Source organism: Lepidochelys olivacea (genome assembly GCF_965140295.1).
Source record: "Lepidochelys olivacea isolate rLepOli2 genome assembly, chromosome: 14".
Lineage (NCBI taxonomy): Eukaryota > Metazoa > Chordata > Testudines > Cheloniidae > Lepidochelys > Lepidochelys olivacea.
The window spans coordinates 32,445,283-32,467,729 of NC_140424.1; the positions used below are offsets into that span (position 1 = coordinate 32,445,283).

The following is a 22,447-nucleotide window of genomic DNA, read 5'->3' on the forward strand; positions in this document are numbered from 1 at the left end:
ATAACATGTTAACCTGTAGAGTAAGTGTACCTGAAGATTTATGGGGTTGAGGAAATAAGATTTGGGCATGGTAGGTTGGGCCTAGATTCTGAAAGCGGGCAGTACCGGGACCCTATAAGATGGCAAACAACCATACAAAGGGGTCACATTTTCCTATCTTCTATCAAGCTATCACCTCAGTTTCACAATATATCCTAGCCACTCAACACTTGAACCTAAGCCCTACCAATTTGGGAAGCCTGGACCATTAGTTCCTCAGACATGCCAGAGACAAGACTGATCCTCTGTCTCCTACTACCAGGTCTTCAGGGATGGGTGTAAATATGCTAGCTTTAGTAGTCTTTTAGAATAGAAATGTTACCACCAGGGGTCATAGAATTGTATTACTTCTTTGTGACTCTGTGTTTTGTAGCATTTATGCTTCTTTCTTTTATTTTAATAAAGATCTTAACAAGTTGGTTTTGTCCTCAGTATAAGTGTCCTTGCCACACACCCGGAGGGTCCTCTCACAATATTGAACTCTCTGTGTTCTCTATCCCTATAGCCTGAACTGGGACAAGAACCTAAATTATCTTCTGATCAGATCAGTGCTGAGCGGTAAACACATTAGCCCATAAAATTCAGGTCAACACTGCAAAGGTGTGGGAGATTCCCAAACATCAGCCATTCTTTTTATGTGACAAATCTGAGGACCTGTCCCAGACTGAGGGGTCAATAGAGGTGGTTTTGGGGAAAAAATACAAAAATACAAAAAATATTCAAAACAATGGGATCTAAATTAGCTGTTACCACTCAAGAAAGAGATCTTGGAGTCCTTGTGGCTCCTAATGTGACCCTGAGTTTAAAGGTTCAAAAGCAGAAGGCACATACGAAGAATCCACAGTTTAAATGAGACACACTTATTGCTTGCGGGCCCCGCTGCCTGATTTTGAGATCCTGGCCAGGCTGACGAACGGGGACTTGGCTCGTTCAAGTAGGTGTGAGTTGGATCAGTGTCACGTCTAGGAGTCCCATTTCGAGCCCCCTTCCAATGCAGTCTCTTTTCCCATCACATACACCTCAAGTTTCCTACAGATCCACCGTCTTCCCATGTAGCACTGTGAGCTGCTGACCCCTTTCTCGTCGTTCAGATACGCGCAGTCACCTCCTCCTCTTATCTGAAACCTGCAACACAGAAGCCAGGGTGCTGCAGTCAGGCAGAGGCCAGGCATTTCACATCAGTCCCAGCCAGGGGAGCCGTTCTCCACAGTGCAGGCCTGAGTGCGGAGCAGCTACTCTCCCAGCCCCTCAGGAACATAGCTCAGGACACGGAGGCCCAAACTCGGGACAGTGTCTGGTGGCTATTCAGACCCAGTCAGGCTGGAAGCAGGTGGGATCCAAAGGTTGGGTCCAATACAGCAGAATGGGGACTGTCCATTGGGGAGCCCTGACCCAGCGCCATAAGAGCCTGACTTTTCAAAGTACTAAAGTAACCCAGACCAGGGAAGTGGGGGGTCTCCATCCTCCTCTAATGGCTGGCCTGCATAAGAGCTTTATCAATCCGGGGGGGGGGGGGGGTTCAGTTAAAGAAGTGGATTCTTTCGCTCCTATGGCAGAGGCTCATGCTTCTAGTGCTGAATTCCGGGGTTCAAACCCTGCTCCGGGCTCAAGCAGCGCTGGTTTTGTGATCACACTTGGAGCCCACTGAAACCCATCGCAGGGTGATGGCTGGGCAGCCATCACTACTGTACCCCGTTCCAGTGGGAGCCCCAGGCGTCCAGCACCTGTGAACCGCAGGCTCCCTTAACATCGGTGCCTTGTTGTGGATTCAGAGGCCTCACCAGCCAAGTCACTCAAACCTGCCGGCTGCAATCCCCAGCGGGACCTGCACCTGCAATGCAGTGCTCGGCATGCTGCCCTCTCTAGCAGCCACTGTTAACCTGAGCTCCCTGCTGCCTCCTTTCCCCAGGGGGGGTCAGACACCCCAGGGACGTTGCTGAAGAGGGCTGGGGGAGAACAGCGAGTGTCCCAGCTGAAATCCCAGCGCGCTGCGAGGGCACCTCTGGCTATGGCGGGCTCTGTCTCCGGCCCAGCACCGTGCTGCGGGGAGGAGCCGAGAGTTCAGGGACACGCCGGCTCCCATCGGTCTCCGATACACGCAGGACGCGAACGGACCAGGGTCGTGTCTGGTGGTTTCACTAGCACTGAATGGTGGATCTACCTGAGCTCAAACCGCTCAGACACCAGAATCCCCAAGCCCAGGGAATTAGTCCAGAGGGGTGAGAGAGACTCACAGGTGGTTGAATTTGGTGCCATTGGCCCATTTCCAGGGCTGACCCTGCTCCCTCCAGAGGCTGATCCAATGGTCATAGACACCCTTATGGCGCAGCAGGAACGCCTTAAAGAAAGCTGAGGGACAGCAGGTATCAGCCCCAGCTCCGGTGCTTCCCCACCCCCCCCCTCCAGGGCTCTGTGCTGCAGAGAATCCCAGTCACATATTGAAGGGTGCTCAGTTTATTTTCGGGGGGGGGGGGGAGATTTTCCCCTCCCTCTTGCAAAGCACAAGATCACCCGGGCAGTCTTAACCCTCCCACCGCACACAGCAGCCCCACCCCGGTGCTCCCAGTAACCCACACCCCAAGTCCCCCTGAGCTGGGGGTAGCATTTCCCTCGGTATCCCATCCAGCCGTCCGGGCACGAGGGGCTAGCAGGGGGGCACAGATCAGCTGATGAAAGCTGAGAGGTCAGCGCTGAGAATGAGACAGTCACATGGAGGGTAAGAGTTGCATCGAGAATTGGGCATTTGACTGGTACAAAAATTGGTCAACTGACCAGTCAAATCTGTCAAAGAGTGGTCAGATATTTTAAAATACCAATTTATCAGAATTGGTTACCTCCCGCCAGGAAGAAAAAAGAGCAAGACGTCATTGTCTCCAGTAGGTTTAGCTTTCGATAGATACGGATCTACCTAATTTTTTTTTTTAAAAAATGTACTTCACTGAGTTATTTTAGCTCAGAAAAAAAAGGCAAAACAATGAAACCAAGTTCTGGAAAACACCAGTGAGGCTCCAAGACGCAATCCGAAAGGCAGGCTGCCTCCTAACCCCAGGGCTCTCGCTGGAGCATTTGACTGCGGCCAAACAGGCAGTCAATTGACCGGCTTGCCAAGCCCATTGGGACCCCCAGCTGGGGCTGGTCCACTGCAATCAGATGCAGGGGGACGGAGACGTTTGTCACTGTAAATTTGCCTGGCAAGAAGGATTCCAGGGACACTCCCAGCCTGCGAGGGACTGACACAGCTCAGAGCATTTCACCCCAGGCACAAGATCAACAGCTGGACGTTCAACCTAGCAACAAACAGCAGGTGAACTACTGAGAAGAACATGGGAACTTTCACTCAGGGACATGAAAGCCATAAGGGGGCGCCAGAAACCACAGCAACCGGAAGTGACCTGTTGCACTGTGGGCCAGGAATGATGGAACTTAATTCACCTCCTACCTGCAGACTTTTCTCTCCCCAAACACAGCAGCAAGAAAGGCACTTTCTGGAAGCCCTCATGGCAGTGTAACCCTTTCAGAGCCATGAAAGAGCAGCAGTGGGGTCACCCATAAGTGACACCAAAGAGGATTTGAAAGGCCTGTCTAGTTGAGAGGAGTTGGACTGAAACCCCTCCAGATGTTTTCGAGCACGTCACTTTTTTTTGCACCACAGTAACTCGGTAGCTGGTTTTCAAGCCTTCCCATGTGGCTGGCGCTCAGCGAGGAACAGACACTCTAAGTTGGGAAGAGTTAGGAAACGTGGCAGCGGTGATCAGAAAGCGAGCATGTGTTCACCTCACTCACAAGGCATGTCTGACCCTGTAGATTTAACTGTCCAGTGCATGGTAGCCCACACCCCTGCCCTACTGAACTGAGCAGAGAAGTCAGTGACGAACAGTTGATGGCACAGGCTGTCTCCACCATCCATCTCCAGCTCAGATGCCACATGTTCTGCAGAGCTCCCTGTACCTGCAGCTGTGTAACCAACCCTAAGCTCACAGATTCCCACCTTACACAGTGAGAGCCAATGCTGCCCATTGCAGCAGCCTGCCATTACAGCAGGGAGCTGGGATTCAGGGCCCATCTGTATCAGAGCAATCTGCACCAGTATAATCACAGTGACGCAGTGACATCAGGGCAAACACCTCCTGGAGATGCGCTGGAGCAGTGCGGCTCACTCTGGTAACTTCCTGCAGCGAACTGCACCAAGGCAAGCTCCTTTGTGCACCAGTGCAGTGCATCTGCTTTAGCGGTTTGCCCCAATTCAACTGCACGGATGTCATGACATCGGCACAGAGGATTCCTAATGCAGACAGACCTGGAATCAATCCCCTCTGCCAGCTGCTAAACCCTCCTGGGGCCCAGTGATTGGATCCCAGGGCAATAGAGAAATCCCACCCCCGACATTCCCCAGCACGCCCTGCCCCAGACAACGTGGGGATACAACAGGGTTCATGTTCACCGCAAACAGACGCCCTCTGCACGAGCACACGCTGTCTGGGCAGCCCGGGGGAGTGAATGGTGCTAAGGGACCCTTCCTGGCCAAGCTCAGCGATTGGGGGGTTTCCACACTGCGCTGGTGGAGGGGTCTAGACTGAGTTCTACGGCTCATTTCAGTAACATGGCAGCACCTGCCGCCCGGCCACAGGCGTGATCTCAAGATCCAGGAAGGCCAAGCTGGTAACCTCAGAGCAACACAGGGAAGGCAAAGGGCTCAGGGTTGCACTGCACCCTGTCCCACTGGACACCCTGGTCAGGGACTGCTTCATGGCGTGTGGCAAAGGTGACTTGGGTCCAAAGTGCTCAGAGATGGGCTGGGGGGGCTAATGTCAGTCAGATCGTCCTGACACAGAGAGTGCCCAGGTGCAGGGGTCTGGGAGGAAGATCCCCCAGGAATCCTCTGCCCCAGGGGCAGAAGCCGGACAGTCCGGGAGGAGAGAGTGAGTGTGGTAGGTCACGGGGGAATCGGATGCGCGGAGATCGTAGATGGAGGGGAAGGGAGCCGGGCGGAAGCTGGGAACTCACCTGCCAGAGCAATGATGGCAGCGATCAACGCAGACCATACAACTATCACTGCAACTACAACTCTACAGGTTGGACTTTTCTTGCAGTTCCAAGGAGGGTCTGAAACAGAAAGACCCGTCAGGCAGGGCTGGGAGGACACGTCTCACTGACAGCACCGGGGCTGGAGCTGCCCTGGAACATGCACCGTTCTTGTCTAGTTTTTGTAAAGCTCTCCAACACCACTTTCTACAAACCATTACCCTCTGATCCCACTGAGGGTTTCCAAAAGTTAGTGCCTGTCTCACCCACCGCAACCTGCAAGGTCTCGTGCCAGCAAAGGGAAGCTGCTCCCAGATCTGGAGCTGCATTCGCATGTCCTGAGGGCTTTCCTGCACCATGGTCACCACGGGCAGGTAGGTCATCAACCTCCATCTCTGTCCCAGCTGCAGGATGGCCTCTGGTTCCTGCTCCCTCAGGCACCTGGAGATACTGAAAAAGGGATGGGGTTGGCAGAGCAGGAGAACACCCCATGAGGTTAAGAAATGGCAGTGAGAGCCTTTTCCCTCCCTGGGAGATTATGGTGTCCCTCTGTGGGGACTCCCTTCCTGGCAGATGCTAGTGAGCTATTGAAAGAGCTCAGCCTGTTTAGATTATAAAAAAGATTGGGTGGTGACATCATTGAAGTGTTGAAGTGACTTCATGGAGAGAAAATATTGGGTATTAAAGGGCTCATTAATCTATCAGAGAAAAGCATAACAAGACCCAGTGGCTGGAAACTCAAAAGAGACCAATTCGTATTAGAAAGAGGGCACACATATTCAACAGTGAGGACGAATCACCAAAGGAAGAAACTAGAAAGGGAAGTGGTGGGAATTCCCCACCTCTTGATGTCTTCTAATGAAGACTAGATGCCTTTCTGGAACGTGTGTAGTCAAAAATTAGCTCCTATGCTCTACAGAAAGCATGTGATATGCAGGGGGTCAGATGACACGCTCTAATTGTCTCTTCTGTCCATAAAGTCTGCTAATTTATGAAAAAATGAGCGTAGCATGGGGAGAAGCCTCTGATGTTTTACTGTGTTCGGCTTGAGCCCACAATGAACGCTCATTGAGTGGGGTGATCCAGGGGAAGCAGCTGAAACATCCAATGTGGCTGGACAGGGGCAGGACATCAGCACTGCAGGGGAGGGGTGGGTGTGGCAGTGACATCACAAGGGCCTTTGGCAGGACCTCAGCCTATTGGACAAAGGTGGTAGGGAGGCGATGATCTCACAGAGAGATCTTGACATCAGCCAGGCAGGACAGGGGTGCAGGACAGGGGCCACCTCGGAGATCCCTGTGGCTTTGCTTCAGCACGTCTCCTTCTCGAGGTCTCTCCTAGAGGACTGAGAGAGCATTCACTTTCACATTCGTGAGCGCAAGGAGGACCCTCTTCAGAGTTTTCTCCTTTTCTTTTAGTGGTTTTGCTCGAAAACAGACGTCCCTGTATAGAAGGTAAGAGCCTCGGAGAGGTTTGAACCTGTTCAGTCTGATCCATCAGGTGTCGGCTGATTTTTAGGAATGGAAAACACTAGATTGCGGGGGCAGCATTTTATTTCCGACCTAAGACTTTGTCCCTCAGAATTACTGGGGACATTAGGGTTTCTCCTTTTTGTTTTCCCTTTTCCTGTCTCTCCCTCCTTTCTCGTCTTCTCTTGCATCTTTGTCCTTTTCCCCTGCTTTCCTTTCACCACCAAGACCTGTCTGTGCGTGTGGAGTTGGGGACGGAGGGGGGGAGGGGGGGGTTGCACTCCAACTCTCATTGTGGGAAGCCCTCCCAAAGACATGTGGCTGGAATAGTGCTCTAAGAGTGACTCCCTCCGGTGGTGACCCGGGACATCTGGTGAGAACTCTCAGCTTTCTGCTTCTCAGAGTCTCAATGCTGATTGGGGGAGTTTGGGGCTATTGTGAGGGAGGAGGCTCAGGTCCTTGTGACCCTCTTTTAAGACCAAGGAAATAGGGCGTAACCAAACATGTATTTGATTGCTCTTGCCGCTTTTCTCCATTCATTGTCTTGGAGTAATTCACGATTCTCTCTCTAATGGGCTAGTTCTTCTAAAATACTTACTAAAGAATTAGGTTTTAATAAAGCCAAATGCAACCCCATACCTCCAGTAACAAAGGAGTCAGGCGGCACCCTACAGAATTGGGGACAATCCGCTGAAAAGCAGTGACCCTGAAAAGGATTTTGGGGTCATAGTGGACAAGCTGTTCAACATGAGCTGTCAATGTGAAACTGTGTTAAAAAAGGTTAAAGCCATTCTTGGCTGGATAGAGTAGTGAGGATGGAAAGGGAAGTGAAAGAGCATTGGTGAGACTGATGTTGGAATGTTGAATCCAGTTCTTGTGTCCACATTTTGAATATTATGTTAAAACAATTGGAGAGGGTGCAGAAAAGATTCATAACTGAGTGATGGGGATGATGCCCTATTAAGAGACATTGAAAAAGCTCAATCTGCTTAGTATATACAAGAGAAGAATGAGAAGTGAGTTGCTTGACTTCATGGAGAGAAAATGTTGAGTATAAAAGGGCTCTTTTATGTCTCAGAGAAAGGCATGACAAAACCCCATGGATGGAAGCAGAAATCAGAAAAAGGATAATGACAATAAGACCCAGATTTGTAAGAGGGTGGTTTGTCATTGGCACAAAGTACCAAGAGAAATGATGGCTTCTCCATCTCTTGATCTCTTCGAATAAAGACTAGATGCCTTTCTGGAAAATGTTTGAGTAAAAGAAAAGCCCAGCTCTTCTGACATACAGGAGGCCTTAGGATACGCAGGGGATCAGATTAAATGCTCAAATGGTTCCTTCTGGCCATAAAGTCAACTAACTTGTGAAAACCTAATTGCGGCCTGGGGAAGAACTTCTGTGTTCTACTATGTAGTCGGTGTCACCCCACAAGGAAGTGACATTGAGTGGGGTGATCCAGGGGAAGCAGCTGAAACATCCAATGTGGCTGGACAGGGGCAGGACATCAGCACTACAAGGGAGTGGTGGGTGTGGCAGTGACATCACAAGGGCCTTTGGCAGGACCTCAGCCTATTGGACAAAGGTGGTGGGGAGGCGATGACCTCACAGAGAGAACTTGACATCAGCCAGGCAGGACAGGGGTGCAGGACAGGGGCAAGCTCGGAGATCCCTGTGGCTTTGCTTCAGCACGTCTCCTTCTCGAGGTCTCTCCTGGAGGACTGAGAGAGCATTCACTTGCACGTACGTGAGCGCAAGGAGGACCCTCTTTGGAGTTTTCTCCTTTTCTTTTAGTGGATTTGCTCGAAAACAGACGTCCCTGTATAGAAGGTAAGAGCCTCGGAGAGGTTTGGAACCTGTTCAGTCTGATCCATCAGGTGCTGGCTGATTTTTAGGAAAGGAAAACATTAGATTGTGGGGGCAGTATTTTATTTCCGACCTAGGATTTTGTCCCTTAGAATTACTGGGGACATTGGGGTTTCTCCTTTTTGTTTTCCCTTTTCCTCTGTCCCTCCTACCTTTCTCTTCTTGCTTCCTTTGTCCTTTTCCTCTGTTCTCCTCCCACCACCAGGAGCTCTGTGTGTGGAGCGGAGTCCGGGGGGGGGTTGTGGGAGGCCCTCACAGAGAGGTGAGACTGGACTAGTGCTCCGAGAGTGATCCCCTCGGTGGTGACCGGGGCCATTCTTTGGGCTATTTGATGAGATCCCTTAGCCTCCCACCCCTCAAAGTCTCAACCTTGATTGGCTGAGGAGGGGGCTATTGACAGGGAGGAAACTCTGGTCTTTGTTGTTCTCTTTTATGACCAAGCAAATAAGTCACAATCAGTTATACGTTTGACCAATGTGGATGCTGCTCTCCATTCATTGTCTCGGAGCAGTTCATGATCCTCTCGAACATTCCAGTTCTTCTGAAATAATTGCTGAATAATTACTATGAACAATTGTTGGTCTGTAGCTCATTTGAGAGCAATTCTGCTACTGACTGGCTTCATCAGCTAAGACAAGTCCCTGCTCCTTTCTCAGCCTTCGTTTCTCCTTCTGTCAAGAAGGAATAACAATCCTCTCCCACCTACCTCGCCATGGGTGGATGCTGGGGATCCACTGAAGAGTGTCACTCGGAGCAGTGCAGACTAGGGGGTGTCCTATCACACTGAGCCATATCAGATTATAACCTAATATTCAATTTGATTTGTATTTTATTGTTTTGAAATTGTGAAAAGCAGCAACTACTTAGCTCAGACTGAAGCATCTCATCCAATTTTCTAGAGCATAGTGTCTCCCCTTTGTGTATGACGAGACAGTTGAATGCACTGTGATGGACAGGAGATGCTCTTGTTTTGCAAACAGATATTTTTGCAAAGAATTTTCATCCTACTTGTTATGATTTCAAGAAACAAAGTGGTTTCGTTTGAATGGATTTTCTGACAGAAAAAGGTTTCCATGAAAATGTTCACACCTTATTTCCTGGGTCTTATCCCTGCCTTTTGGGGGTTGTTGTCTGTTAGTTAGAACAGGAATCAGGACAGTTGTCTTCTCTTTCTGTCTCCGTCACCGCTTCGCTGTGTGACACCTTGGGTAGGTCCAATGGGAACAGGGTCAATTCTCTAACTCCAGGCAGCAGGAAGCCTGGGTGAGATAAGGGATGTTAAGGCCATCTGCGAAGGAGAAAGGGATGTTTCCAGGTGTTGAATGTCAAGAACTCTAAACTTTGCTAAAATGGATAGTCTCGAGAAACAAGAACTAGTTGAGGCCAAACTTTAACCATTGTCTTTTATAAAGCCCATTCAGGAATGTGAGTCCCAGAGAGCCATAGAGACGGGGAGCAACTTGCCCAAAGTCCCACAGATCAAGAGGCAGCAATGGAAGCAGGAGTGACACTCTCTCTCAAAGGCAGGGGGACCAGCCATTAGGGCCTGGTTGCAATTGCCAGCTGTGGGAGGGAGTGTGCGGCAGTGGTCAGTGAAGGGGTCCATCCATGGCTCTGATACTCGGTGTGACCCTGTGGTCATAGCTGAGGCCCGTTTGCCATCAGTAGGGTTGGGGTCCCATGGCTACAGCCCAGTGGGTTTGGGAGGCTCCAGGAAGGTGAGTAAAGTGCTGGGATGTCAGGATCCCGGAGGCGCTGTCACCTCCGCCCTAGGGCCGTGTTCTGCACCCCCTGCTGCTGGCTGAGTTTCTCCGTCCCTTGGCAATCAGACAGACTCTTGTTTTCACAGCCAGTCGATCGCCCTCGTGTCATCACCCTGCCTGCTGGCTGGGCAGGGTAACTCCTGAGGTCACCACCCTCTCCAGCCTGCCTTGGGCTTGGAGAGTGAGGAGGAGGGTGAGGGACGTCTGCTGATCCTGAACATCCGCCATCCATTGTACCATCACTGAGAGCACGTGAGTGGCATTCGGGTTCCTCGGTGTCTTCCCCTCTCTGTTTGGGGGAGAGACTATCTCCAAAGGGGGATTTCATTTGCAAACAGCCCCCAAGAGCCCCTCACTCTTAGGCCAGGCAGGGGCTACTCCAGAGCCGTCTCCAGTGTGTTTGGAAAGGTTCCAGCAATGGGGCTTCCCAGCCCTTCCCTTCCCCTCCCAGCCCTTCCCTCCCAACCCTTCCCCAGGCTGAGAGTCTCTGACCTGGGCCAGACCCTGTGAGCTGCTGAGCCTGGAAATCAATGGGGAATGAGGAGGGCTCTGTGCTTCCTGTGCCGAGGACCTTTGTGACTTTGATGTGAGGAATGATTTCCCAGGAGAAGTCCGGACTCCTGGCTTCTGTTCCTTCTCTAGCTTAGGTGGGAGAGTGGCCTGGGATGACAGGAGGGGGCTGCTTCTCCAGAGTAACCGTTGGTCTTTGGGACTGACCTCATTGCTGGAAAAGGATGAGACTTCCTGGATATTGCAGCAGCAGGGATTACGAGGGGAAACGTTGGGAGCGGATCATGCAATGAACTCCTGCCCGTGTGTGTAGATGGCATTCCCTGCACTCCTGTGCGGGCAGATGGGGCGGCTGTGGTTGGAGGAGGGAGGAGGAGGGACGGAAAAGGCCCAGGAGTGAAAGGCTGCCTGGAGCCCAGACTCACCCCTGCTCCCCGCTCGGTTCCAGGATGGCCAGGCTCCTGCGGATGTTGCAGAGGAAGGCTCTGCAGGTGGCCCCAGAGCCTGAGGGAAGCAGCTGCCGTCTTCCCAAGGGGCAGAGCAACCCCTGCGTCCCTGCTGGCGGGGAAGCAGCTCCCGTCCAGGCCAGACGGCGGAAGTGCCCGGCCTTCTGGAAAAGGAACCCGGCTCCCGGCGCAGGCGCCGAGCTGGGAGAGGCCCCGACCAGGCCTCAGTGGAGCTGGCCCAGGCTGCGGTTTGGCAGACAGGACCCAGCCCAGGAGGGGCGCCAGGCAGGGTGGCTCTGGGGCTTGTTGTGTGGGCAGCAGCGGCCCCAGGAGCCCAGACCTTGTTCCCATCAGGAGGCATCGCCCTGCCCGCTCTCTGAGGACCTTCCAGCCCCCGCTGGCCAGGAGGGGGAAGGTCCCTGTCCCAGCACCGGCAGCTCAGCCTGGGACAGCGGCAGCACCTGGGCCTCTGGCAGCAGCCAGGCCGATGGAGGCCACTGCTTTGTTCCAGGTGAGGAGCCGGGCTGGGCTCCGGGAGGGCTGAGGATGGGATGTGAACACCCTGGGCCCAGATGCTCTCCCAGGGATATGGGGGGGGGGTCCCCAGCCCAGGTGTCTGGCCTGAGCCCCGCGAACCCCACGGACAGCAGCAGCCATCACACAGCTGCCCCTTCCGCACGGGGACCTGGGGGTGGGGGCATGAAGAGCTGCTGCCACTTTGGTCCTTGCTGCTCCAGGGCCGGGGGAATCGGCACCTCCCCTGGAGTCCTGGCCAGGGGAGGGGGGCTCTGCTCTGGGCTTCTGAAGCTGTTGGGGCCTGAAGGCATCCCTGAGAGGGAGGTTTGGGGCCCGATTTGCCCTGGGTGCCTGAGGTGGGAAGGGGGGTCTTGAATCCTGCTCTGCCCACCAGGCCCCTGTCCTTCCCTCCCTGGTGCAGGGACCCCCCTGGATTCGGAGCAGGAGGAAGGGGTGGACGTGGCCAAAGATGAAGCTGCTCTCAAGGTCATCCGAGAGCAGCTCCAGTGCAGAGATAAGGTACAAATGTTCCCCACTGGGCTGGAACCAAGATTGCCCTGTCCCTTCCCAGCATCCCCACCCCCTGCCGAGGGTCTTGTGCCTCCTGATCGACCACCCCCAATGGGGCCCTTTTACATCCATGATGTGGGACCCCCAAGATGGGGGTGTCCCACAACAGCCAAAGTCATCTCCCCGCACAGGCACTGTCCCAGTTCCTGATCCTGCTTGTGTAGGAGTGGTGGGGGATTTGGACAATAGGTGGGTCCCCACAATCCCCCATTGAGGCCTGAGCCCTGGAGCTGGTGTGGGTGGGGCAGGAAGGTCCCTCATTAACAGGTTGTCTCTCGCTATACCCCACTCCCGGTGGGTACAGGATGAGGGGCAGCAGCTCCTGTTCCTTCAGGCCATCTACCCCGCATGTCTGGCTGCACGGGAGAGAGGGGAGGACACGCTGGAGCCGCGCTGCTGCAAGGCGGCTGTGGTGAAGAGGATCGTGGTGAGTGAGACACGCCATACGGCAGCTGGAGGGAGGGGGAGAATTGTGGGGCTGGGGGGCAGCTGAGAGTGGGGGACAAGGAATCTCATGGTCCCAGCTCAATCGTCGGGATGGGGCTGAATGGGGGCAGTTTTGACAGGGAGGAGGAGAGAAGGGGATTGGGAGTGAGCTGGGCAGGAATCCGAGAAGGGGGACAAGTCGGATGGGCAGGAAGGAATCGGGGGAGTGGGGGGTGGTGGGGGATCCTGCTGGCCATGTGGGGCACTGGCTGTGTCATCTCCTCACTGGGAGGCGTCAGTCGGGCGTGAATCTCACACGCTCCTTTGTCTCTTTCACGTCTCACAGGAGCTCATCGAGGAGCTTCCCGATGACTCGTCACCCAGCGCCGTCCTCGCCCACTCCCTGGCTGCAGTGGGCTACCTCTGGTACTGAGACAGCCCCACCCCCCCACCCTGCCGGCTCCCCTCACCCCAGTGCTGCTCAGGCCCAAGGCTGGGAGTCACCGTCACTGTCCCTCCCAAGTCACCTCCCAAGAGTGGCGCCTCTGGCAGAGATGGTGGGGTGGGGAGGGTCACTCTCTCCTGGCAGGGCTCTTCTTTTCACTCCCATAACATGACAGGGGCCTTGGGGAGGGGCTCACTCCCGGGCTCCGATACAGGAGGGGCAGGAGGCTCCAGGGAACAGCAGCTATTCCTGTCCTGCCACTGAATGTCTGGGACACCTTGGCCTTGTCATTCCCTAGCGAAGTGCCTCAGTTTCCATTCTCGCCAGACTGTGCCTCTATCCCTGTGGCTTGGTGTCTGTGTTGGCGACAGTCCCACCCAGTACTGCACAGTCTAATACCAGCTCCTCTCTCTTGCCAGCACCATGAAACCTGCCCTGGAGCCAGCCCTAGAGACCCACCTCTTGCGAGCTGCCCTTCACTCCGTCTTCACCCTAGGCACGGAGAAGGACACCACCGGCATCCAGGTACCTCCTCCTTCATCCTCCTCCTCTTCCAGAGTAGTCCTTGGTCCCTACTCCCTTGATTCGCTGGAGCTCCAGATTTAGGGGTGGGGTAGCGGAGATGGAACAAGCTGCAGGGTTGGATCCTTCCCTCCAGCAGGGAAGAGATTACCCCTCCCTGGGGGATTTCTTTCTTTCTTTCTTTCTTTCTTTCTTTCTTTCTTTCTTTCTTTCTTTCTTTCTTTCTTTCTTTCTTTCTTTCTTTCTTTCTTTCTTTCTTAAGCCGTGTTTGGCCCAGAAGCCCAGGTTCCATCCATAGCAACTTGGCTATTTCATACTCTTCTGCCTACAAGGCCCTCTGCAGAGACCTGCTAAGCTCATGGATTAAAGGTCCAGGGGTCATCAATTCTTGCAAATTGCCTGCAGTGGGATGTGAAGGAGAGAGGCCAGGAGATGTGTTTGGGAGTCTCCCCAGTGCTTCCCAGAGACCCCTCTTCCCATCCTGTGGCAGGTGTAGGCCCAGGTTCCCTAACTCTGACCCATGCTTTGCAGACTCTGCACAAAGTCATCCCAGAGGTCCTGGATGCCATGCTGGGGAACCTGCTGGCAGAGTCCCCAGACATAGACAGGCTCCACTTCATCTTGGAGGTGAGCCCCATTTGACCGTAACTCTTTGGGGGACTGGTAAGGAGAGACTGGAAGATGCATTTTCTACTCTGTCCTCCTAGCTGGGTCCCCAGTGGGCCGTCCTTGGTTGGGGAGGTCAGTGCAATGTAGTGTCAGGTACTTCCTTCTTGAGGGACAGAGGAAGGAGCTGGGACTCCAAGCCAGAGCTCTGCCTGGTTCTGCTGAGCACTAAGCACAGGGCTCCTGGCTGTCTTGGGGAGTGAGAGTCTGAAAATCCACCCTTCCCGCACCCCTCCAACACACAGAGCCCATGAGATTCGGGAGATGGTTCTCAGAGAAGAGGCACATGCTCCTTCCTAGAGAAAGAGGAGCAGCCCAGGGAATCAGCCCTTCCCTCTAATCTGCTCTGAAATTCCTGGGGGGATTGTGCTCTCAGTCACTCCCTACATCCCCCCAAGGATTTGCGTAGCAGGGAAGGGCCGAGGGTTCAGTCGTCTTTCTGGTGAACTGTTCAGGAATCAGGAGTTTTGGGAGGATGGGACCAGCCCCGACCCCGAACATTGTCCCAATCTAAAGAGACGCTGACAAGTTGTGACCTGAAGGGTACAAGCTGCGTCCTGGGGGAAAGAATCCCCTTCTAAAGCTCTGCCATCAATGACTCAGCTATTTCCCCCTGCGCAGAATGTCTCAGGCCCCTGGGGCTGGGGGCATGGGGCTCATTTGCAAAGCAGGAGCAGCTGGCCACTGAGTCTGACCTGCTTCCTTTCCCCACAGCATGTCAACCTCTGGGTCGTGTCCCGGGTGTCGCAGGAGCGAGCCAGGGCTATCAGGAGCAGCACAGCCCTGCTGAGATACACAGTCACCCTCCCTGAGTTTGATGTAAGTGAGCTCTGAGCCCAGCTTGCTGGCTCCAGGGGGAGGCGGGCTGGCTCCAGCGGGCTGCAGGATCTGCTGCTGCCGCCGGGGCTGTGGGTTAGGAGGGTTCTTCATGGGGAGGCAGAGTCAGAGCAGAACTGAGCTCGGCTTGAGTCAAGTTCTTCTTGTCCTGGTTCAGTGTTGTCCCTGGGCCTTTAAGGGGACCATGCTCCAGCCCCTGCTTGGCATCCCAAAGCAGCTGCAGGCTCCCTTGGCAGCAGAGCAAATGAAGGGTTGATCTCAAGCTCCTCTCCCCCAGCCTCTCCTGCAGAAGGGCTAAGGGGAAGGAGCCCTCTGGCCCAGGGCGGACAGGGAGCTGAGAGGAAAATGCTGATGGAGTCCCCTCTGCTCTCCCTTCCATTAGATCTCAGCCGAGTTCCCTCAGATGGGTCACCATGTGGCCCAGCTGGCTCTATTTGTCAGCGATCCAGACAAGGACATCAGCCGGCAGGCCAGGGAGGGGACTTACCGGCTCTACCAACTGCTGCTCCAACAGAGGGGTAAGGAACCCAGCTGGGACACGGAACCCAATAGGGGACTGAGAGTGACCATATGTTCATAATGGGACCCTAGACCATTTCTCTCAGACTGACCCCAGCTGGAGGACAAGTCTCTCTCTGCCTCTGTTCTTCTCCACTCCACTGTGCAGCCACCAATGGGATTGGAAGGACACAGAAACTGCAACCAGAATGAGGAGAAAAGTCGCTCTCTCTCTCTCTCTCTCTCTTCCAGGTCTGACCATACATGACGTGGAAGATCTCTGGTGCTATGACTGGCACCAGGACAGAAGGCTCTTAGGCTACAAGAATACAGCCAGAGTGGGGGAGGTAAGGGCACTGTGCCAGGGCATGACACAGCTCAGGGAGTGTAGCTGGCTGGGTTCCCTGCAGTGGATGCCTCCTGAAGACAGGAAAAGAGCCCGCTCCTTATTTCCAGCTGAGAGTTCCTCATCCAGCAACCAGTGGGACACGCTGGTGCTAAAGGTCCCACACTGGGACTGGGCCAGGAGTCTCCTTGTTCTTGTCAGGCTGCAGGTTGGATTCCCCTTGAAGAAACCAAGGAGGTGCAGAGGCCATTCCCAGCGAGGAGAGAAATCACTAAGCTGCAGGGAAGAGACCATTGGTCTGTCAGCTCCAACCCCCTCCTCCCCTCAACAACACACGCACACTCCTCTAGCCGCTGAGGTGCAGGAGATCTCTCTGCTGGAAGCAAGACAGAGTCCCCTGTCGTCTCTGTGCCCTGCACAGCAGAGTGGGCCTGCTCACACACATTAGAGATCCATTTCCAGCCCATCCTGGCCCCTGCCATAAATTGCTTTCCCGAAAGAGCCACTGGAGGCTTTGGTCCCTCAGCAACTGCCACCTCTTAATAAAGGGGCTTCCGTGAGCCCTGGGACCCTGAAAGCCTCCTGGGGAATGAACTGCCTTGGCCACAGCAGCTCTCTTCCCCGCCCTTTGGGGCACTAGACGCCATTGTACCGCCAGGACTTGGAGGCTGGCTCTGGGCAATCTGCTCGAGCCTCATGTCCTCTTGGTTTTAGGTCTTTGGAAAATTCTTCTCCGTCGGGCAGAGAAGATCCTTCGTACAGACAGCATTGCTGGCCATCCACGACCCCCTGCTGCGTGTCAGCCAGGCTGGGCTGGTGCTGGTCTACTCCCTCCTGGGGGAAGCCCAGCAACTGATGGGGGACACGGTAAGCAGCTGCAATCGACTCAGAAGCTTGGGGTGGGACCCAGGGCCTCATTCCCATCCTCTCGCCATTTGCTGGCCTGGTAGCAAGGAGCCTAGTGGGGACTTCTGGACTTCATGGACTTCTGTTCTTAGGATGTGGTGCTCTGCTATCACTCCTGCGAAGGACAGGAGAGTCCCCTAAGTGCCCTCTGGGAACCTTTCCTGCCCCACAGAGCTGCACCCATTTCCCCATGGCCTAGTGTCCATGTCACCCCAGCCACCATCGAGAGTTGCTCCCATCCCTGGCAGCCTGGGAGGCCAAGGACTGACTGGTGATGGTGACTGACTGAGGCACATGGGCGTGGAAAGCTGGTCTTGCTGCTGGTAGGGCTGGACCCGCTCTCGAGAGATTGGGAGGATTCAGTCGTCAGGGGCTGCTGACCTGCCCCATTCACCAGGGCTGCCATCCTGTGGTTTCAGGTTTTGTCACTGGGGTGTCTTGGTTAAAGGTCTCAAGCTCTCGCCATTCCACTTCACTGCTGCCAGAATCCCTTCCACCCCCCGCCACCCTTCTAGAGCCCCCTCCCTGCCCTACCTGGGTGGGGATGGAGGTAGGGGTGGAAGAGAGGGTCCTCCGAACTTGAGCGGTGTCCCCAGGTGGGTTGGAGGTGGAACAGCTGTCAGGGGCACTGATGGGGAAGTGGCAGGAGCTCACCCTACAAGGAGGGGGGTTGGCACTGAAGGTCACTAGAGAGGACAGCAAGCCTCCATCCTGGGGGTCAGGAGGGTGAATCTACCACTCAGACATGAGCAGCTGCTGGGTGGAAATGATGGTGCTGGTTCCAGGTGCCCTTAATCCTCCCTGATTCCTGGGGAGTGTCTCAGTCTCTGACATGTTCTCGTTCCCCTGCAGCATGAGGATGTCACAGCCAAGGTCATGTGCCAGCTTCACATGATTCGGCACTTGCACCAGATGCCCGAGGCGCTGCAAGGGCTGTGGCTCATCTGATGCTCTTCAAGGTTTCCCTCCCTGTTCAGCAAGTCCCGCTCCCTGCTGCAGGTACTGCTGTCTCTCACTATAAATGGGGGACTAGTGGAAGCAGAAATGGAGGCCCCTGGCACTCACAGGAACTCTCTCCCCTCTCTGTGGAGCTGTATCCTTCCCACGGCCCCCCAGATACCTTCATCTGGGGCAGGAGCTCTTTCCCTCACACCCATATCCCTCCCCTCTTTCCTTGATCTCACCCCCATCCCATTTCCCGTGCTCCCAGGCAGAGATCTTCCTGCCCCATATGGCGCAGAAGGACCTTTGCGTCAGGGCTACAGACTGTCTGCCCAACTGAAGCTCAGGAAGCTCCACCTTTGAGGAGGTGAGGATGGGACAGAGGCTCCGGGCTAGCTTCATCTCCTGCCCTTTATTCTTCCTTTGGCCCTTCTCTGGGCTCTCAGAGTCTGACATGAAGAGGAGCCTCCTCCCCCCGTGTCTTCTAGGTCCTGGGGTGTGTGACAGCCTCCCAGATGGGTGCAAGCAGTAGTAGTTCTCAAAGAGGCCTAGAGGGAAGAGCCCACTCCCTCTTGGAGGTAAGAGCCATTGACTTCTTTGGGCAAAATGGGTTTCTTGGGGGAGAAATGGGATCCCTGCTGCATAGCCTGGCTGGGAGCTTCCCCCATCCCTGGGACAGAGACATCTTCATCAGTGTGCCACCCTTTTTTTTTCCAAGCAGGAGGCTCCCCAGAGAACTCCTCCTCAAACCTGTTCTCCTGGGAGCGTTTCTGGGAGGAGGCTCCCGTCCCTCAGTCTCCAACTCCATCATGCAGTCTCTTTCACCTAACATCTCCGCTCTCCAGCTCCACTTGCCGCAGCAGGACAAACGGACCTTCAGCTCGTAGGGAACAGACTCTGACCTCCTTCTGATCAGCAATGGGGTTTCACCATCCCCTCAGCAAACCTGTCAGCCGGGCTGGACCGGATTTGAAGGAGGAGGGTATCTAACAGGGTGGCTTGGCCTATGGCTGCCTAGCCTGGGGCTAGGCCAAATTGATGACCAAGTGAGCCCCACCTGAGGGGAAACAAGGGAAAACAGCAGCAAAAGTCCAGAAGCAGAGCGAGCTGTTCAGGAGATGGCCTTGGGCCAAACCCTGGAGTCCAGGGTAGGACTGGCTTCTCTCACTGTCCCTAAGGAAGGGGACATAGAAGACCATAGAAACCCAAGAAGGGCAGGCCGAACCGAAATCAGGCTGAGGAAGAACTCCCCACGAGGGTGGAAGGCCTTGTTTCTGTTCAAGACATTTTGGGACTTTGTTTGCAAAGAGCACGACCCAGGAAGGAGTGGAGTAAAGGACAGTCACCTGGTTGGAGGGCTGAGTTCCCAGCCAACAAACTGCAAGAGTGAGTATGAGCGGGGTTGCTAGCCCAGCGAGAAAGCAATGACACAAGGCCTGGCCAGCATCTAGCAGTGAGTGAACTCTGGTACACACCCAAAGTGGCCGTGTCTAGAGCCCTGGGTAGGCTCTTCTGTGGGAATTTCCCATGGGTCAGTGGGGCCGGAATCTCTCCTGCTCCTTTGGTTTCTTTGTGCTTCCCACAAGATGTCTGGTGAACTGCCCTTGGACTCTGGGCCCAGCACCGCTCAGAAATTATTCGCTACCTTCAGAGAGACAGGGCACAGCTCAGCCTGTTGGGTAGGCTGGAGAATCACACTTCACTCGAACACACAACACTGAGGTGGTTTGGGAAGTATAGTAACAAAGAAGAGATTTAAGTGATACTAAGCAAGAGAAAGAGACAAATTTCAAAGAGAGAAACAAAACACAACACACTTTGTAGTGACTAAAACTGAATCTTAACAAGTCACACTCTTTGCCTTAGCAGTTTCCAGACTAACATCTCAGCTTTCCTAACAGACCTTCTTTGATGTCCCTGTAGGGTAGAAAACTTCTCTGTCGAATCCGCTGATTTGATTGCTTCGTCTTCTGGTTTCAGACCCTCTGTTATCCTTCTGGGGTGCCTGGACCCTGATTGTAACATCTCTCTGGCCCAGCCTCTTACACAGATGTGTGCTGCAGCCAGCCCAGCGCAGGGAGCAGTGGGGACACATGATCTCCTCCTGTCAGACCAAGCAACAGGGGTCCCATTGAGGCTTAGATGGAAGATCCCAGGCATCTCCTGGAGGTAAGAACCGTCCACTCTTCTGGGCACTTGGGGCTGTTGCAAGAAAGAGGGGGCTCCTGTTCCATATCCTATTTGTCCTCATGACTGTGTTTTTTTCTTCTCAGAGGATGCGCCCGGGACCCTGGAGACTGTTTTGTACAGGAGGTTTGAGCAGGGAGAGATCACTCACTGTCCTGACCCCTGGGTCATTAACCCGGGTCTGCAGGGTTCCTGGGAGCAGCCACCCTCCAGCACGCCACCTGGAAGCCTATGAAAAACTGCTTACCTAGGACTGACGAAGTCCAGACCCAGTTTGAAGCTCCTATTGGTAGAGTCCCAGAGCAGCTAATCGGCCCCCGGGACCTCCTTAAACCAGCAGCAGGAACAAGAAGCTGTCTGAACAGCCGAGATCCTCCCCGGCTCTGGACCGTGTGTTGGCTGTTCCTGCTCCCACTCCCCAGGCTTGATTTCCTGGCATCTGGACTCAGGGTGACTCACCTGACTTGAGGTTCTGAACACAATTTGTTCTTTTGCTTCTGCTCTTCCAGTGTCCTGACCCAGCTGACTCTCGACTCCTGTCTTGTGAGTGTGGACTCTGCCTCTGACCACTAGGTCTGGCTGCCCATGACCCGGCCATGACAATGACTTTTCTACAATTCCTCCAATGCCCTTTTCTGCTCTCCAGCTCTGCTCTCCCAGCAAGACACACCGATGCCTTGGCTCCCAGAGTCCTGCTTACCTGCTAGTCAAGGGCTCATGGGGAGTGTTTGTCTTGCCCCCTCCCCCACCACAGCTGCTTGTCCTCGGGGACTCTCCCTAGCGCAGAGGAGAATCCGTCCTGGCAGCAATTCAGGAAGTCACAGAGGGATGGTCTGCTCAGCTCTCTCTGCAATGCCACTGCCCGAGACCATTACGAGTGGGTGCCCAGTGACTGTGCCGGCAGCTCCTTGTGACACTCCTGGGGGCAGGGTAGTCGTGTTTCACGATGACCGCGGGAAGCCATACGAAGAGTGCGGCATTGAGGAGACTCTCCTGCTGTCCCAAAGGGTTTCTGTTCTCCTGCACGGTCAGACCATGGGGCCAGGTTGCAGAATGGGGAAGAGCTGTTTGGTGACGAGTCCGAGGATTCACCATACAGGTGGCAGCAGCTGCAGATCCTGAAGTCCCTGTGGTCGGGTTACCATGCGTCCGGAGTTTCCCGGACATGTCCAGCTTTTTGGGTTTTAAATTGCCCTCAGGGAGGAATTGGTAAAACTCTCCAAAGGGCCGGGATTTCCCTCCCAATGCAGCACTCTGGGGGCGGAGGGGGAGCTGCGCGCTCTGTGGGGGAGCACGGCACTGTGTCTGGCTCCGCACCCCAGACACACTGCTCTGAGCAGCAGGGTACAGGGGCCGGGGGGGCTGGAGAAGGGGCATGGGGTCCCAAGGGACAGTCAGGAGACAGGGAGCAGGAGGGGTTGGATGGATGAGGGGTTCTGGGGGGAGCCTGTCAGTGGGTGGGCATATGAAAAGGGTGTCGGGGGAGTCAAGGGACAGGGAGCGGGAGGGGTTGGACGGGGCAGAGGTTCGGGGGGGAGTCAGGGTCAGGGAGCAGGGGGGATTAGATGGGTTGGGGGTTCTGCGGGGGCAGTCAGGGGACAGGGAGTGGTTGGATGGGTGTGGGAGAGCCGGGGGTCTGTCAGGGGGCAGGGGTGCGGATAGGGAGCAGGGCAGTCAGGGGACAGGTAGGGGCTGGAGTTCTAGGGGGGCAGTTAGGGTGGAGGGGTCTAAGGAGGGGGCAGTTGGAGACAGGGAGAAGGAAGGCTTAGATAGAGGGCAGGGTCCTGGGAGGGGGCGATCAGGGGACAAGGAGCAGGGGGGTTGGATGGGTTGGCGGTTGTGTGGGGGGCAGTCAGGGGGCAGGAAGTGGGAGGGAGTAGATAGGTGGCAGGGCTACCATTCCCCCCCCCCCCACCCTCGGAGTGTCCTCTTTTTTGAAAGTTCAAATATGGTATCCCTACCCTATGGGCCCAGCCTCCACTCCTGAGAGTTCAGGCGAACCTCCCCCTGTTCTCAGAGAGGCTTTGGCTTTGGCGGCTGGGCCTGCCTGCCGAGACAGAGGACTCAGTGTTTCCATTAGGCTGCTCAGTTGCCAATGCAGCCACCCAAAGACGTGAAGAATGGAAGCGAAAGAGCAAAGCTGGACCCTCCGCTGATCTCCTGCAATCAAGTGAGCCCAGCCTGGGAGAGACGAGAGAAAGCTTCAAGGTGGCTGGTGGCTGCATGGAGCCAGGGGAGGAGAAATAAATAGTTCATGATGAATCCTACGGGCTTTGTCTTGTGTGGTGAAGGGTTTCAAATGGGTCTAGTTACTATCACATTCAACTTTACAATCGCTGTGTCTGATTGAAGGGCAGGTCTAGAAAGTTCAGAGGTCGCTCGAGGAGCTTCAAGTCTCAGATTCTGTCCCTATTGCCTGCTTTGACCAGCTGATCTCAACCCAACACCGCCCTCAGGTGGTCGCAGTGGTGAG

General features: G+C 54.7%; 1 protein-coding gene across 1 annotated transcript in view; it reads right to left on the reverse strand.

Annotated features, from left to right (window-relative positions):
• Positions 1-670: 670 nt before the first annotated feature.
• The window catches only part of LOC311530269 (C-type lectin domain family 2 member D-like), a gene marked incomplete at its 5' end in the record, with an annotated part of 76,594 nt that continues 54,817 nt past the window's right edge, over positions 671-22,447 (reverse strand). The window contains one exon of the mRNA XM_084646727.1: positions 671-1,164. Within this exon, the coding sequence (XP_084502853.1) occupies positions 1,002-1,164 (163 nt within the window). The 3' untranslated portion in view covers positions 671-1,001. The remainder of the gene's footprint in view (positions 1,165-22,447) is intronic.